Source organism: Panthera tigris, chromosome A3 (genome assembly GCF_018350195.1).
Source record: "Panthera tigris isolate Pti1 chromosome A3, P.tigris_Pti1_mat1.1, whole genome shotgun sequence".
NCBI lineage: Eukaryota > Metazoa > Chordata > Mammalia > Carnivora > Felidae > Panthera > Panthera tigris.
The window spans coordinates 30,127,480-30,142,526 of record NC_056662.1 but is presented as its reverse complement, the minus strand read 5'-3'; the positions used below and the strand labels follow the sequence as shown (position 1 = coordinate 30,142,526).

Below are 15,047 nucleotides of genomic sequence, written 5' to 3'. Positions count from 1 at the left end.
AAGTGGATGGGCTGGGATCAGAACGTAGGAATCTCCCAATGCCCACGCTGGAGGGCAGTATCTCAAACGCCAGAGTGCACATGAATCACCCAAAATGCTTCTAAAAAGTTTGTGAAATTCTGCTTGAGGCAGTCCCAGAACACGGAGGTTTTGGAGGAGGGGAAGATGCGATGGAAACAATAGCTCAGTAAGATTAATTTGCCAACAGTGTGGAGGCCAGAGGCTATGGGATAGGTTAGGAGTCACGGGTATCCATCGGAAGACAGGAACCTTGACGGGTCCCCAAAGGCAGCGACCCAGGTCCCTCTAAAAGGAAGCCGACCCTAAGCCGTGCCATACCATCTCTCCCCCTAGTTACATTGGAAGGAGAGAACCTCGGGCTCTGGAAGGCTCCCCGCAGGCACTTTAGGGACCCTGTCAAAGCCAGCGAAATGTGGGAGGAGGACTGTTGTTCCAGGACCACCCGCGGAGCAGCTACTGTAATTCCTAAAGACCCTAGGACCACGCCTCTCGCTCCCAGTCTCCGTGCAGGTGCTCACATCCCACCCCGAGACGCTGAGCTACGCGCATCCCGCTGCCATGGCGACCGCCTCCATGGAGACCAGGAGCAGAGGCTGCGGTCCCCCGGGGCCCATCCCGCGTGCCTTCTTTGTTCTGATGCTTAATCGGGCCGGCCCAGCTCCCAGGACGCCTTTCGAGTCTGCGCGACAGCGCTTCCTCTGAGGCGGAGGGATAGGGTGGAAGAGGAAGAGGCTGAAACCCCGAGGTCGCAAAGTGGGAAGGATGGAGGTTTCTCAGCTCCTGAACCGGAGGATCTAGCTATGCCCATATCGATTGCCGATGCGGGCTTGTAAGCCTAGGGAGAAAAGAGACCTACAGGCGCCCCACCTATCTCTGAGTCCTGCCTTATGGCTGCTCGAGGGGACAGAGCCCAGGAAAGCCCCCTTTCGAGTTGGGGCCCGGGCGGGTCGTGCAAACTCCACCGATGAAGTTGGGACTCGGGCGGGGCCTATTCGAGACGCTCCTCCTTTCCTCTCCCCTTTCCGCCCCATGCTGGCCCCTGGCCGCGTCTGGCTGCCTGGATCCTTTCATCGCGAGAACTCGCCGGTAGGTGTAGGCTCGCCTGGCGCAGCAGAGGGCCCCCTGCACGTGATGCAGTGGCGCAACGCCCGTTGGCGGTTCTCTGGCGTCCTCTTATTGGTCGGAAGAGTCCTCGCCCCACCCCCTCGGTCGGCCAATGGGCGGAGGCGGGGGCGTGCCGGTGAAGCGGGCGGCGGCGGCGGCGCGGGGTTCCCTCCTCGTGCCCGGCGTTGAGTCCCCGCTGCCGCCGCGACCGCCACCGCCGCCACCGCGGTCGACCGTGCCCGACTGGCCCCGGGGTGCGCCCTGCACGGTGAGAATGCTCCTCCTCCTGCCACCTCCCAGTTCCGCCCCACTCGGCGAGATCTCCTCCCGGCAGAGCGCCGTCCTAGGCAGTTGGTGACTAGGACCCCACCGGGCTGGGGCGACGGTTCCGCTGTCGGTCCGCACCGGGGTGCTCTCTGGCATCTGAGCTGGGGAAATGTCAGTCCGGAGGCCGCGGGTGACCGTTAGGTGGTGGAGACGGGATGTTTTCCGCGGCGCGTTGTCGGGGGCACGTGTGACACAGCGAGGGTGGGGGCGTAATGGGGTCAGCACCGTCAGCACACACGTATCCCTCCCCCGTTATTGTCACTGCCTCGCTGTGTGACCTTGGACCAGTAGCCTCTGAACCTCTTGTTCTCGACATCTTCAGGGAGGAGGGCGGTGATGTCGGGCAGTGCGGACTCCTGAGACTCCTGCGTCAGCAGAGGTGAGGGTGGGGAGGGCAGAGGATTATCTGAGGGACAGAGCTGCCACCTAGAAGCCTGCGAGGGGTGTGATGGAGGGGGGACGTCTAACTGCATCTCTTCCCCCAGAAGATGAGAAAGGGGCGGTGATGGGGCGCCACACCCACGGGGATGGAGGCCCTGAGAGGATACAGGGTCTTACACCCGGGCCCCTGATGCCTTTGGGGGCTTGGCCATATCCTTCCTATCATCACAGCAGGAACGGTTTTATTTAAGTTCTGGACCAGGAGCTCTGCTGGACTGAGAAGAGAATCTTTAGGTTGCCTTTTTTCTTGAATCTTGGTATTGGGAAGTGGGAGTAGGGCATTTCTCTCCCCTGGGAGCTAAAGAAGGTCAGGGGCAAGTGTCGCCCCCTGGACCAGGCCTGGCCTCTACTTCTTGGGGCCTTCAGGTGACAGGCTCAGGGCAAGGCCTCGGTGGGGCAGGCAATCTGGAGTTTAGAGGGGTCTAAGAACCCTCTAGCTGGGGCATGGGGGAGGAGTTTGGGGAGACACAAGTGTGTGGGATGGTAGGGGTCTCTTCCCCACTTCACCCCTGCTTGTGAGAGAGAGACACTATATTTAACCCTGCACTTTTGCCTGCTGGAGAGAGGAGGAAATGGAGTCACATCCAGACTGAGTTGATGTAAAACTGCCACCACCAAACCTGGCACCCAGGCTTGCTTTTCCAGGCTTTGTTGTAGGCATGCAATTCCCTCACTATGTGCCCAGTCCTATGTCAGGTTCTGGAATCAGCAGGTCAGTGTCCTCTCAATGGGCACTCTGTTTACAAGTTTGAGCTTTAATGAGAGGCTGGACAGTGCTCCTGCTGGACTGAGTCCTTAAGCCAGGATTTAGCTGTGGGCTAGGGTGGGGTGGGAGTGGGGGAGGCGGGGAGGTAGAACGTCGTGGAGTGCCTGGCTCAGAAAGTCCTTGCACAGGTTGAGGGTGGGGATGGAGGAATGAATGAGAAAGAGACCCCAAGAGTTTGGGGCCGTGCCCCCAGCCGCAAAGTGGAGGACTAGCTGGGGCTTGCCCTGTGATGCCTGGGATCTGAGGGCTGCTTCTGAGGCCGAGAAGTGGTATTAGGGGTGCAGCTGTGGGATGGAGGAGAAGCATGGCATATTCTGGAGCTCCAATTTGCCATGGGTACTGTCTTGGTGCTCTTTTCAGTCTGGAGCCTTGGGCCCTATCTTGGGACAGCCTGGAGTAGCAGCTAGCACCCTGTGGGACAGGAGCCTGGGGGGCTGAGAACTCCGGGTTTCTGGGTAACTGTCCATTTGTCCTTCTGTTTGCTCACTTGCCGTGTCCCTGGACCTTCTCATGCCAGAGGTTCCACCGGGCCTGGCTGAGCCCTGCCCTAGATAGGGTAACCTTGAAGCAGCCTTTCTCTTTAAAGCTGAGAGGGACCTCAGCTCTCTGTCTCCCAAAGAGACTGTTCCTCCAGTTTCCCTGAGAGTAACTAAGAACCAGACAAGACCTGTAAGGCCCTTGTTCCAGCTTTCCATCCCTCCCCATCCTGTGACTGTCCATGGTATCACCACCGGTGACCTGTTGACAGTTTATCTAATCTGGGGAGGGGGTCTTGTTTTTGTTGTTGGGGTTGGGACATTTCTCAGAATATACATTCTTCACATCTTCCTCTGGTTGAAGGGGGCAGCAGTCTGCAAGTCTGCTCTCTGGCAATCACTGGGGACCTGGCTGGCTTGAGAGTGGGGGAGGAGAGAGGCAGGAGAAGGGAAGGGGGGGAGGCCCCTCACCCCTTGAGCTGTTTTCTGAGAAGGCTGAAGTCCCTGGGGCCCACCCTGAGGGCCATTCCAGGATTATCGTGAAGAGCCTCTCTACCACTGCTACCCTGAAATTGCTGTTGCTTTAGAAACCGGGCCTTTGGGATTTGCTTTTGCAAAGATGGGCGTGGAATGGGCAGCTCTGTCAAGAGGTTCAAGTACCAGCTGCACCAAACTCACAGAGGAAGAGGTCACTGCTTATTCCTGTGTTACAGATGAGGAAACTGAGGCACAGAGACTGAAAGTAACTTCCCATACTGCCTGAATGTGAACCAGCACTGCTGGGCCCTGGAGCCCATGCTCCTGACCACGTCCCCACTGTCTCTGTGGGGCTGTGCAGCTTGGGCCACACTCAGGGCTTGGCTAGCACGGGAGGAGGCCTGGGGTTACGAGGGGGCCTAGCAGTTCCTGTGGACACAGCTGCAGCAGGGGGAAGCTAGATACCTTCTCCTCCTGCTTCTGCTGAGGAATTGTGTTTGGATGAGAGTCTGGCTCCCACGGGACAGAGACTGACAGGGCTCTCTGCTGAGAAAGGAGGCTTGCTTTTTCTAGCCTCCTCTGGCCCCTTAAGTCACTTGCCTTCCATCTCTGTGTTCTCACTGCCCAAGCGCTACAGGCATGCTTGAATGCCTGCTCTGTACTGAGCTCTGGGCAGTGCAGAGGGCATTCCATCTCAAGGGGAGCAACTGATTGTGGCAAGGCTAGAATAATGCCCAGTGGGAGGCCACACTCCGTGAGATGGGGGGAGGGGAGTGCCCTCTGGGGCAAGGGTTGGCTAAGAGAGCAGGGTGAGTTCCTCTTTCTGAGAGCTTCCGGTTTAGAGTCACTGGCCTTGACATGTCACATCTACCAAGAGGGTCCAGCCAAGGCCCATGCTTGGGTTCCCCTTAGTTTGGTCATTCATTCATTTAACGAATATAAACTGGACACAGCTGCTCCCTGCCAGGTGCTGGGCTGGGTACTGGGGACAAAGAGCTTGGCAAAAACACAGTCCTTGCCCTGGTAAGGTGGGGAACATAAAATGATGAACATAAAATGAGGATTGTGCTACCCTAAAAAAGTCCTCTGGGGCTGAGACTGAAGCTAAGGTTTGGATGGGGGCAGGGGATTGTTCCAGGCAGGAGGGAGGGCCTGGACAGAGGCAGGCAGGCCATAGCAGTGGGTTATTGGGAAAGACAGGGAGGGGGCCCTGCATGTAGTGGGTCAGAGTGTTTGTGGAAGGAGTCTCCAGGAGACTTTCCTCACCAGCCACTGGTTAAGAGTTTCACCCGGGCCTGCAGGAAGGGTCTTGGGAGATGGGGGGACTTTGCGGACGTTGAGTTGTTGTTCGCCTGTGGCTGCAGAGGTGTGGCTGGAGCAGCCTCTGCAGAAGGTAAGAAGCGGGCCTGGTACCTTCGTGCTTGGTCATTTTTCACATTTTTTACATGGTTCTGAGTCTACAGCTTCAGCAGATGGCTGGAGTAGGTGGGTTGGGGGGCAGGCCTCTCTTTAAGGACCAGGCTCTCTGGGGATGAGTTGAGCATTCCAGGGCTAAGGGGCTGCCTTTCTGGGACTGACCCCAGAGTGGCACTGGCCAGAGATAAGTGGGGGCATAGTTCCCTTCCCTGTTCCCTGGGCCTGGGAGCTAGCTGAGGTAGGGGCCGAGGGAGGGCCTGGGAAGGGCCTGGGACCTTGGGACCCAAGCCTTGCCCTTCGCTGTACCTCTGTAGGCTGCCTCACATCTGTGGGAGGCTGGTACCTGAGCTGTTTACGACGCTCATGAGGCCCTCGGGGCTGGGTGGGCTTCTCTTGCACTGGGAAGTGGGAAAGGAGTTGAGGCCTGCTACCGGGGCAGCTTGGTACCTAAGGGACCTCAAGGTCATGTCCTCTGCAGGCCCAGCCCCCCACTAGGAGGCCACCCTGTGGTTTCTCTTCATTCCCCGGATTAGCCAAGGTCATTCATGGGTTGCTCATCTCTAAATACTTCAGTGTGTATCTGTGAAAAATAAGGACATACATCTCTATATGACACAAGTCCATTATCTCAACGAGATCAGCTAATATTTCTTAATGCCACCTCAGATCTAGTCCCATTCACATTTTCCAGTTATCCCCCAAATGTCCTTTCTTTATAGGTAGTTAGAACCCCCTACCCCATTTATTTTTCTTCTTGCAGCTGATGTGGTGGAAAAATCCAGGTCACTTGTCCCATAGAGTATCCTTCTTGGTCTCTTTGTGTGTTAATTTAGAACAGCAGTTGGCAAACTTTTTCTGTAAAGGGCCAGATAGTAAACATTTTAGACTTTGCAGGCCATGTGGTCTCTGTTGCAACTACTCAAAGTAGTTTTGCTTTAGTGCAGAAGCAGTTTTGGACAACATGTAAACAAAGGAGTACAGTTGTATTCAAATACAACTTTACAAAAAACAGGCAGCAGCCTCAGGCTATAGTTTGCCCATCCCCTATTTAGAACAGCTGCCCCTCCTGTATTTTTCTTTTTTATTCTTTTTTTTTAAATTTTTTTTAATGTTTATTTTTGAGAGACAGAGACAGAGCCTGAGTTGTGGAGGGAGGGGCAGGGAGAGAGGGAGACACAGAATCCAAAGCAGGCTCCAGGCTCTGAGCTGTCATCACAGAGCCCCACGTGGGGCTCAAACTCACAAACCGAGAGACCATGACCTCAGCCGAAGTCGGATGCTTAACCGGCTGAGCCACTCAAGTGCCCCTCTTTTTTTTTTTTTTTTTTTTTTTTTTTTAGTTTATTTATTTTGAGAGTGAGAGAGAGCACACGCACAAGCGCCAGGGAGGGACAGAGAGAGAGGGGGAGAGATAATCATGTCAGTGCAGAACCCCATGTGGGGCTTGAACTCATGAACCGTGAGATCATGACCTGAGCCGAAATAAAGAGTCGGACACTCAAATGACTGAGCCACCCAGGTGCTCCTCTCCTTTATTTTTCTTGCACTTTGGGGGGAAAAAAACAAAATGACCCATCAGTTGTCTTGTAGAATATTCTGACTTCTGGGTTTGCTTCTTTGCTTTTTCATGGAGTTATCTAATGTGTGCACTAACCTCTGCATTTTCTTTTTTTTTTTTAATTTTTTTTTAACATTTATTTATTTTTGGGACAGAGAGAGACAGAGCATGAACAAGGGAGGGTCAGAGAGAGAGGGAGACACAGAATCCGAAACAGGCTCCAGGCTCTGAGCGGTCAGCACAGAGCCCGACGCGGGGCTCGAACTCACGGACCGCGAGATTGTGACCTGAGCCGAAGTCAGACGCTTAACCGACTGAGCCACCCAGGCACCCCTAACCTCTGCATTTTCAATAAGCAAGAAGTTAGAGCTCGGGGCTTCTTTAGATCTAGGTTAGACATTTCAGGCAGGACCCCCTTGTCAGTGATGCTGGGACTTCATGGCGTCTCACATCAGGAAGCCTCTGTGTGTCAGGTTGTCCCATTGTGAGTGAGGGGAGCTTGCTTGACAGCGTATGACTGGCTGACACTACATCCTTCCATGCAAACTCGTGTCATTCTTCTTAAGAACCCCAGGCCATCCGTAGGTGGCACTGGGGCATCTGTGAGCATCTACTTCTGCCAACGTTTGCCCTCCTTGTTAAGGATCCCCTGCCTCCCTGCCTCCAGCCTTTGTCTCTTTGGCACTTGCTTGGCATTTGGCCATTCCTTTGTTACTTAATAGTGAGGATTCTTCTGTAAAGAAGAGCCTTCCTTTAACCACCAGGACAATTTAGTTACATGAAAGGCCGAGGGACAGGCTGAATTATTTCTCTTTATTGCCAGTTTTCCGAGTAAAGAGGGCCTTGCTACTGTCAGTGAACGAGGGTTCGGGTGTGTTTATTTTGCGTTCTTCTTTTTTTGTAATCTCTGTGAATGCTCCAGTTTTATGTATTCCATCTGTTTCCATCAGTTGCCCTCATTATTCTTTTTGATGCTTAGATGGTCCCAGCTCAGCCCATCAGAGGCCAGGCTGCTCACACAGGCTTCCTGGGGGTGCCTCCTGCTGCCCCTGCCCTGAGGCTGCCCTTGGGGAGCTGAGCTAGGAGGCTGGCCCAGAGAATGAGGCCAGAGGCCGAATGGTGGGTTGCAATGGGGCAATTCCTTCACGGGGCATCTGTTCAGCATATGGCACTGACCTGTCACCGGGAGGGAATCTCCAAGGACCCATCTTAGGTGGGCCCCCATTCTTGCTCTCTTTCAAGCATCTTGTTGACTCTGACCTAGACCCAGCAGCACTGGGTGTGTAACCTGAATAATGTGGCATCTGGCTACAGGAGGGTCTAGCCCTTGGGGTCACCAGCATGAGAACTAGCCTCTAAAAAGTGCCAGTGGTATCCTTTTCCTTTTCAGGCTGTCCCTCCTGCCAGCCTCAGGTGGGTTGGGTACCAGAGTCCCGTACCGATGCTTTGGCACTGAGAAGCCACGGCTCAGCACATGCTGGTGGGGCTCTGGGTCAGTAGGGCATCAGGCAGGGGTGAGGGCTCTTGGGGAATGTGAGGAGTGGGGGAGCAGAAGCCCCCCCCCACCATGCTAGAGGGTACAGGCACCCCTTGGGCTGTTGAGAACAGCAGGGTGTTGGGTTTTAGTGTCTTCCCTAAAGAGATCTCTGCTTTCCCCCAGCCGTAGGGCCATGGGTGGCCCTGACCCCTGCCCTCCCCACTCCCCATCCTTCAGGCTCCTGCTGGCGTCCCTGAGCATGGGAGGCTGCTGCGCTTGAGCGGCGGTGTCTGGCTGGAGCTGCGCGTCTTTCTCCGTGGCAGGGAGGGCATCCATGGCTGCAGCCAACAAGGGTGAGTGCCTTCCTAGCTTGGCAGATTTGCACAGGTCTCCCAGGGGACCCTGGTGGGAGGGGTATTGTTACTTGTGGGGCCTGCATTGGCTGTGTGTGTGTGTGTGTGTGTGTGTGAGAGAGAGAGAGAGAGAGAGAGAGAGAGAGAGAGAGAGAGAGAATTACATTACATCAGTGTAATTATACCAGTGTTTTTGTTGGGTCCTGGTGCTCATGCAAGCACTAGCAGGAAACCTGAGGACGCTTGCTGGCTCCTTGGTGTGCTGGTTTATGGAAGTATGTGCCCTCATGTCCCTCTGTTTCAGCCCCCCTATTCCACTGTGGGGGCTGGTGGGGGGCATTAGGACCTGGGGGTGAGCACTGAGGCTGATAAGGTAGGTAGGGCCACAGGAGGCTACAGAAGGGAATTTTGGTTTCATTCAGGGTCCAGAAGGGCTCACAGAGGGTTTTAGGCAAGGGAGGCCAGGTAAAATTTGAGGGTCAGTTCTGGGGCCTCAGCAGGGAATGTGGAAGTGCCAGGCTGCCCCTCCCCACTCCCCGGGCCTCCAGTGAGTGTTCAAGAACCCAGGCCAGGTCCGGCCCAGCCCCTCCCACCAACAGGACTCTGGGCAGGGCTCCTGGGAGTCTGTGGCTGTGGGCCAGAGAGGATTGAGGTCCTTCTCATGGCAAGATGGGTCTCCCCCAGCCCAGGCCCTCAGCCCAGCTCCAATTGCTCTGTCCATCTCAACTCCCTGCCTCCTGGCCTTGGAGAACCAGACACAGCCAGGGATAGCTGAGGGCCCTGTGTGTTTTGCAGGGTGGGGTGGGGTGGGGTCATGAAGTAGAGGAGGGAAGGGTGTTTCTGGGAGGGGTCTGAGAGGCTCCCCTGGGTTCTTCCATCTTCCTTGCTGGTGATCAGTGATGGAGTTAAGAGGTAACTGCAGCCTCTTCTAGGTGGGCTCAGTGTGGTTTTTGGCCCCCTTTGCTTTCTCCCACCCCCAGAAAGGTCCCAAAGAGGCTGTTTGTGTCCCTGCCCACCTCCTCTCAGGTTAGGGTTCATCAGGAGGGGCCTTGGCACTGACAGACCTGGAAGAGAAGATTCCAGAGATGGGAGCTTGGCACTGTGAAGGAGAGCACTGCGTAGGGTACCCAAGGCCTGGGGCTAAGAGTCTGGAGGACTCTTCTGGTCTCTGTCATCAGCCTCATCTCCTCTAAGTAAGAGATTGTACTAGCCAATCCCTGACTCCCTCTGTCACACCAGTTCTCAGGGTGCTTATATTTTGTGGGAGGACTGGGCAGGTGGGCAGCTTTAACCCTCATAACCTCTAGCGTTCAGTAGGACGTGGCCTAGCCCTGAAAGGAGTCCAGGCAGTGTGTGCTAGATGATGTCAAGGGTAGTTGCCAGGGGGTCGGCCAGGGGGTGACAAGGGGGAATAGTTTCCTGGCGGTAAAGGAAGCCAGCAGCCCCTGGAGCCCTCCCACTCTCTTCCTAGGCAACAAGCCCAGAGTCCGGAGTATCCGCTTTGCGGCAGGCCATGATGCAGAAGGTTCCCAGAGCCATGTACACTTTGATGAGAAGCTGCATGACTCTGTGGTCATGGTCACCCAGGAGAGCGACAGCAGCTTTCTGGTCAAGGTATGTGCACACCTCCCCCGCCATCTTCCGCCTTACTCCCTCTACATCCTCCATGGCCCTGCCTGGCTTCCTGGACCTGTCTGTTCCATTTCCTCTAAGGTGGCTGCAAAGGCACATCTTTGTCCCTTCCTGGGCCTTGGTTTCCCTATCTGTAAAGTGGGAGGGAGGTGGTGAGATTGCAGTGATGAAATGAGTACCTTTAGCATGGTACTCGAACAAGAGGAACCGAACTCTTATTAGTGTCACCCCAACAACAGCAATGGAAGGTGGTATCAGGGCTCGAGGTGCCGCAGGGCTTGGGTTCAGGACCAGGCCCACTCATCTGTCTCTGTGACCCTGGGCAGGTCACCTCAGTTTCCTCTTCTCTGAGATGAAGGCAGTTCACACCTCAGAGAGTGCAAGAATGAGATGAAAGAACGCAGGTGTGAGGGGAATTTTGCTGGCAACAAGGTGTGACGTTATTTCCCTTCTTGCCAGACCTCTGGCTGATTTAGGCTCTTTGCGGTGTGAGTGTTTACTGAGCACCGCCATGCTTTCTGGGTGGAACGTCCACCTCTCTCAGCGCCACACCTCACACACCCTCTGGTGTGACTTCCCCAACTGCTGGGGCACTATCAGATCCCACATGCACTTGGAAGGTGCAGGAAGAAGTGTCTGGAGGGGATGGATTGTGGGGAAACGGAGTGAGGCCTTCAGGTTGGCAATAAGCCAGGGCTCTGAAGCTGAACAGGAATGCCCTGGCAAGGGGAGGGCATCTGGTCCATCGAGACCTCCCTGAGGAGGGGCCCAGACTCATCATTTTCTGCCCAAATGTAACATCCGTGCTCTTTTCCTTTAGCTGATAACTTCCTCAAGGGAATAAACAGAATGAAACAAAACTTTAGGGAATAGCTCCCTTTCCCGCCACCTCCCCATTGCAAAATCCATTGACGTCTATTAGAGAAAATTTGGAAGCTAGAGAAAACTATGAAGAAATTTAAAAGCACACACAATCATAGTATCTAGACACAATGACAGTTAATTTTTGATGTGTGTCATTTCAGCTTTTTTTTGCTCGTTTACAAAAACAAAAAGCTAGTATCACAGCGGTGTTTTGCTTGCTTGTGTTGTGAATCATTTCCTATGTCAGTAAATAATTTTCCACAAGATTTTACAACTGTCTGGTATTCCATTAAATGTATCATCATTGACTTAGCTGGTTCACTATTCCTGGTGTTACGAATGTTTCCATTTTTTATTGTTATAAATGAGGCAGCAAGGAGTGTTTTTTGCACATCTCTGAGATTTCCCCTGGAAAATTCTGCAGTTGGTGCGGCTGGGCCACAGGGTCACCATTGGCAGGATAGCCAGAAATCGTTCTTGAGGACTGTGTCCTCCACCTGCACAGTGCGGGAGCCACATGGGCTAAGCTTTGTCATACCGTGATGTCTGCCTGTCCCATCGAAAGGCCAAATGCTTCACGCAGCCAGTCCTAACAAGCCCCAGGAACAGAGCTGTGCAGCCCTTGAAACTGAGCATGCCACTCTGTGTGCACATAAGTTGTGGGTACATTACGCACCCCTGTGCCTCCTGGACTGCCCTCTGGCCAGCCTACCTGCTCAGCTGCCACCCCAGCTTGTGGCCCTTCACATGACTGGACTTAACCAAGGTTGGCATCTGTCCCAGGGGGCACTGGTTGCCAGTCACCGTGTATGAACAACAGAAATGGCTTGGGGCTTTGGGCACACTGAGCATTTGAGTGGGCAGGCAGGCGTCCACGTTCAGGTGCCAGCAGAGTTCAGTAGCTGGTGCCCATGGGCCAGCTTTACACTGACACAGCTGGTCTAGTGTCTGTTTTCCTAATTCTATCCCATCCTTCATCCTGTGCAGTATGTGTGCTGCCCACTATCTCCACAGGAGTGGCTAAAGGACCCGTGTCCCTGACCCCAGCCTATTGGCTCTGGGCAGGTGCTGGCAGTGGCGGGGGCAGGTGAACGGCCTGCATCGTGGGACTTTGAGCTAGCTTCCCCTGTGGGCAATGGCTGGTGCCTTGATATGTGCCACATGTGGCAGGAGTGGCTAAGAGGCCTAGGGAGACCTTTACCCTGGCCATACTGCCTGGCTTCCATTTCCTTATCTATAAAGTGGGCCACCGTTTGCTGTGGGGCCCACACAACAGGTGCTGAGTAACCAGCTGAGGGGATGAGGTCCTCAGGCGAAGTGCCTGGAGCCACTGGACTTGGTGTGTGGACAAGCTGGAGTGGCGGAGGGAGTTAGACCCCCTCTGGGATTCCTACAGCAGCCGGTGCAGGGGCCCACAGGATCCCAGGTGGCAGGAGCTGGGTGGGCCCTGGGGTAGGCTGAGAGTGACTAGGTGCCTCCCCCTCCCCACCTTCTTGCTACAGGTTGGCTTCCTGAAGATCTTGCACAGGTATGAGATTACCTTCACTCTGCCCCCGGTGCACAGGCTGAGCAAGGACGTCCGAGAAGCACCTGTCCCTAGCCTACACCTCAAGCTCCTCAGCGTCATGCCCATCCCAGAAGGTGTGTGCCCTGCTCAGGGTGCTGGAGGCCTACCCTCCTCCAGCAGGGCCTGGATGTAACCAGAGTGAGAGCATGGGGTGCTTCCCCCTGTTCTAGGGTAGATGGGCAGTTCAGCAGTTGGGCGACATGACGCCTCTTTAAGAGCTCGCAGTGTGGCATCTCAGCAGCTCCCATGCCCCAGGCCTTGCTCCCTGGGCAGGGGTCCCGTGGGCTCACCCTGCTGGCCAGTGCCTGTGTATCACCGGATAGTACCCTCAGTGAGGTGGTGGAGCCAATGAGCAACTGGCTCTGGGCTTCCAGCTCTCCCTCCTGTCTGCCCTTCAAGAAAAATCTGCCAGAGCCCCAGGGACCCTGGGCAGCTACCTCCTAGCACCCGGCAGTCACAGGCTTTGGACTTGGGACTGCTTCTGCCTTCCCTGTAGCTTCAGGCCCTCTCCTGCCACCTGGAGGCTAGGGTGTCAGTTTCATAGTCACTCACACCCCAGTTTCAGTTTCATGTCCCCCTATTTCCTCCTCATGACTTTGCCCTTAAGTGGATTCAGTGAGCTCCCACAGGCCTTTACCTCTTGCCACCCCATCTGCGAAGGGCTTGCCCATCCCCCTTTCCCTATCAACCCCCTCTCCCTGCCTGCCCTTTTGGGGAATCAGTGGACCCTCCTCCTGGAAGCCCGAGTTTGACCCTTGGAGCCATAACAGGGTTGTCCACAGGCTGGAAACACATAGACCTCATTGAAGAGGAGGAAGTTTCCAGGGCCTGTGTGCCCGGCCCTGGGGGGACAAGTCCTGGGCCATCCTTACTCCTTTGGAGGAGGTGGCCAGTCTTGGTGCCAGTGAGTGCTGGGGGACAGGGGCGGGAGGCCACAGAGATGCTGATCATCTGGGCAGGTTACAGCGTCAAGTGTGAATACTCGGCCCACAAGGAGGGAGTCCTCAAGGAGGAGATGCTGCTAGCCTGTGAAGGTGGCACCGGCACCTGTGTGCGAGTGACAGTGCAAGCGCGAGTCATGGGTGAGCGTGCGAGCTTTGGGTCTGGCTAGAGGGGGGAGGTGCCAGCTTGACTGCAAGGGATTTCTGCCCTCCCCATCTGAAAGAGGGGTCCTTGCTCTGGCCTGGGGTTCCCGGGTACCTTCCCCCCACCCCCATCCCAGCAGAGCCCAGAGGGAAGGTGGAGGGGAGTCTCCTAGAGTGGGTGGGTGGGGCCAGGGAACCAGCCTGGTATCCTGATTTGTCACCTGCCTTGCAGACCGACACCATGGCACACCCATGCTGCTTGATGGGGTCAAGTGCGTGGGTGCCGAGCTAGAATACGACTCAGAGCACAGCGACTGGCACGGCTTTGACTGAGGCCTGCGGCCCTGCGCGCCTCAGAGCCCCACAGCCTTAAACCCCACCTCATCTCCCCGAACGCTGTATCATGGTGTGGCTTCCTCACCCCTCCCCGGGGTGGGTGTGGGGTGTCCAGGGGCCTCTCACCTCTGCCTTCATTGTGCCACCTCCCTGCCTCTCGTGTGTCCTCCTCTCCCACTTCCTCCTCTCTGTGTGCCTCAGTCTCCTGCCGGAAGAAATGGGTTGAGCCCCCAAGGAGGCTATCTGAGGAGGGGAGGGGGGGCCTGGGGTGGGTTCTACCCACCCCCCACCCCAAGTCACAGGGGCTCCAGCCAGGGCTTGGGAGAGGAGGGAACTGGCTCTGTGACGTCGTCGTCACTCCCATTACTGCTGCTGCTGTCTGGCTTTTGCCCTCCCCTGCCCCCTCCCTCTTTCCTACTGCTGTCCACACTGAGTAGGAGGGAGGTGCAGTCCCCAAGCCCTAACCCCCAGATCTGTGTTACTTGGTTTTTAAAGGACTGGTTGGGATAAAACCCTAAAGAAATAAAAGTTTCAGTGGACATCAGAGGCCAGCTAATGTTTGTTTTCCATCGCTCTGAGAATGCCCAATCCTTTGCAGATGAGTTAAGGAACAGCTCTGGTTGTGTTCATTCTTTTAGGAGGCAAGGGCATGGGGCACCTGGGTGGCTCGGTCGGTTGAGCGTCCGACTTCAGCTCAGGTCACGATCTCGCAGTCTGTGAGTTCGAGCCCTGTGTCGGGCTCTGGGCTGATGGCTCAGAGCCTGGAGCCTGCTTCCCATTCTGTGTCTCCCTCTCTCTCTGCCCCTCCCCCGTTCATGCTCTGTCTCTCTCTGTCTCAAAAATAAATAAATGTTAGGAGGCAAGGGCACTTCATGCTATTATAGCACCTAGCCCCCAAAGAAGTATGCACGAGTGGTATTTTAGGCCTGGGAATAGTTGACAAAAGTTTGGCTGGGGTGAGGCCTTATGCCTAAGCCAGAGAGAGGTCTTAGGGGAAGTTCTGTTTGGGATATTTGACAGCAGCACCCCCTTCTGGTCATTTCCCAGCTCTGCACAAAGCTGAAAGCACTCTCCCTTCTTTGAACCCAGGCCCCCTCCACTACTCCTCCATTGGGGTCCTCTCCTGTGAGGTACCAGCAGGCTCTGG

The 15,047-nt window shown here is 55.4% G+C and overlaps 1 protein-coding gene across 3 annotated transcripts; it reads left to right on the top strand.

Annotated features, from left to right (window-relative positions):
• Positions 1-1,272: 1,272 nt before the first annotated feature.
• CA3H20orf27 (chromosome A3 C20orf27 homolog) lies at positions 1,273-14,444 on the top strand. 3 transcript variants are annotated; one of them, XM_042980840.1, is made up of 7 exons: positions 1,273-1,393; positions 1,775-1,831; positions 8,301-8,416; positions 9,888-10,030; positions 12,415-12,553; positions 13,439-13,561; positions 13,797-14,444. In XM_042980840.1, the coding sequence occupies exons 3-7, from the start codon at positions 8,398-8,400 to the stop codon at positions 13,895-13,897; spliced, it is 525 nt and encodes a 174-aa protein (XP_042836774.1). In that variant the 5' UTR covers positions 1,273-1,393; positions 1,775-1,831; positions 8,301-8,397; the 3' UTR covers positions 13,898-14,444. The 3 variants fall into 3 exon arrangements, with proteins under 3 accessions (XP_042836774.1, XP_007073277.1, XP_015390656.1); XM_007073215.2 differs by lacking the exon at positions 1,775-1,831; XM_015535170.2 differs by lacking the exon at positions 1,775-1,831 and having other exon boundaries at positions 8,247-8,416.
• Positions 14,445-15,047: the final 603 nt, after the last annotated feature.

Excerpts from the sequence above, each read along its gene's own strand:
- CA3H20orf27 (XM_007073215.2), top strand. Across the intron at positions 12,554-13,438 it reads CGTCATGCCCATCCCAGAAG|GTTACAGCGTCAAGTGTGAA; the intron begins GTGTGTGCCCTG and ends TCATCTGGGCAG. Across the intron at positions 13,562-13,796 it reads AGTGCAAGCGCGAGTCATGG|ACCGACACCATGGCACACCC; the intron begins GTGAGCGTGCGA and ends CCTGCCTTGCAG.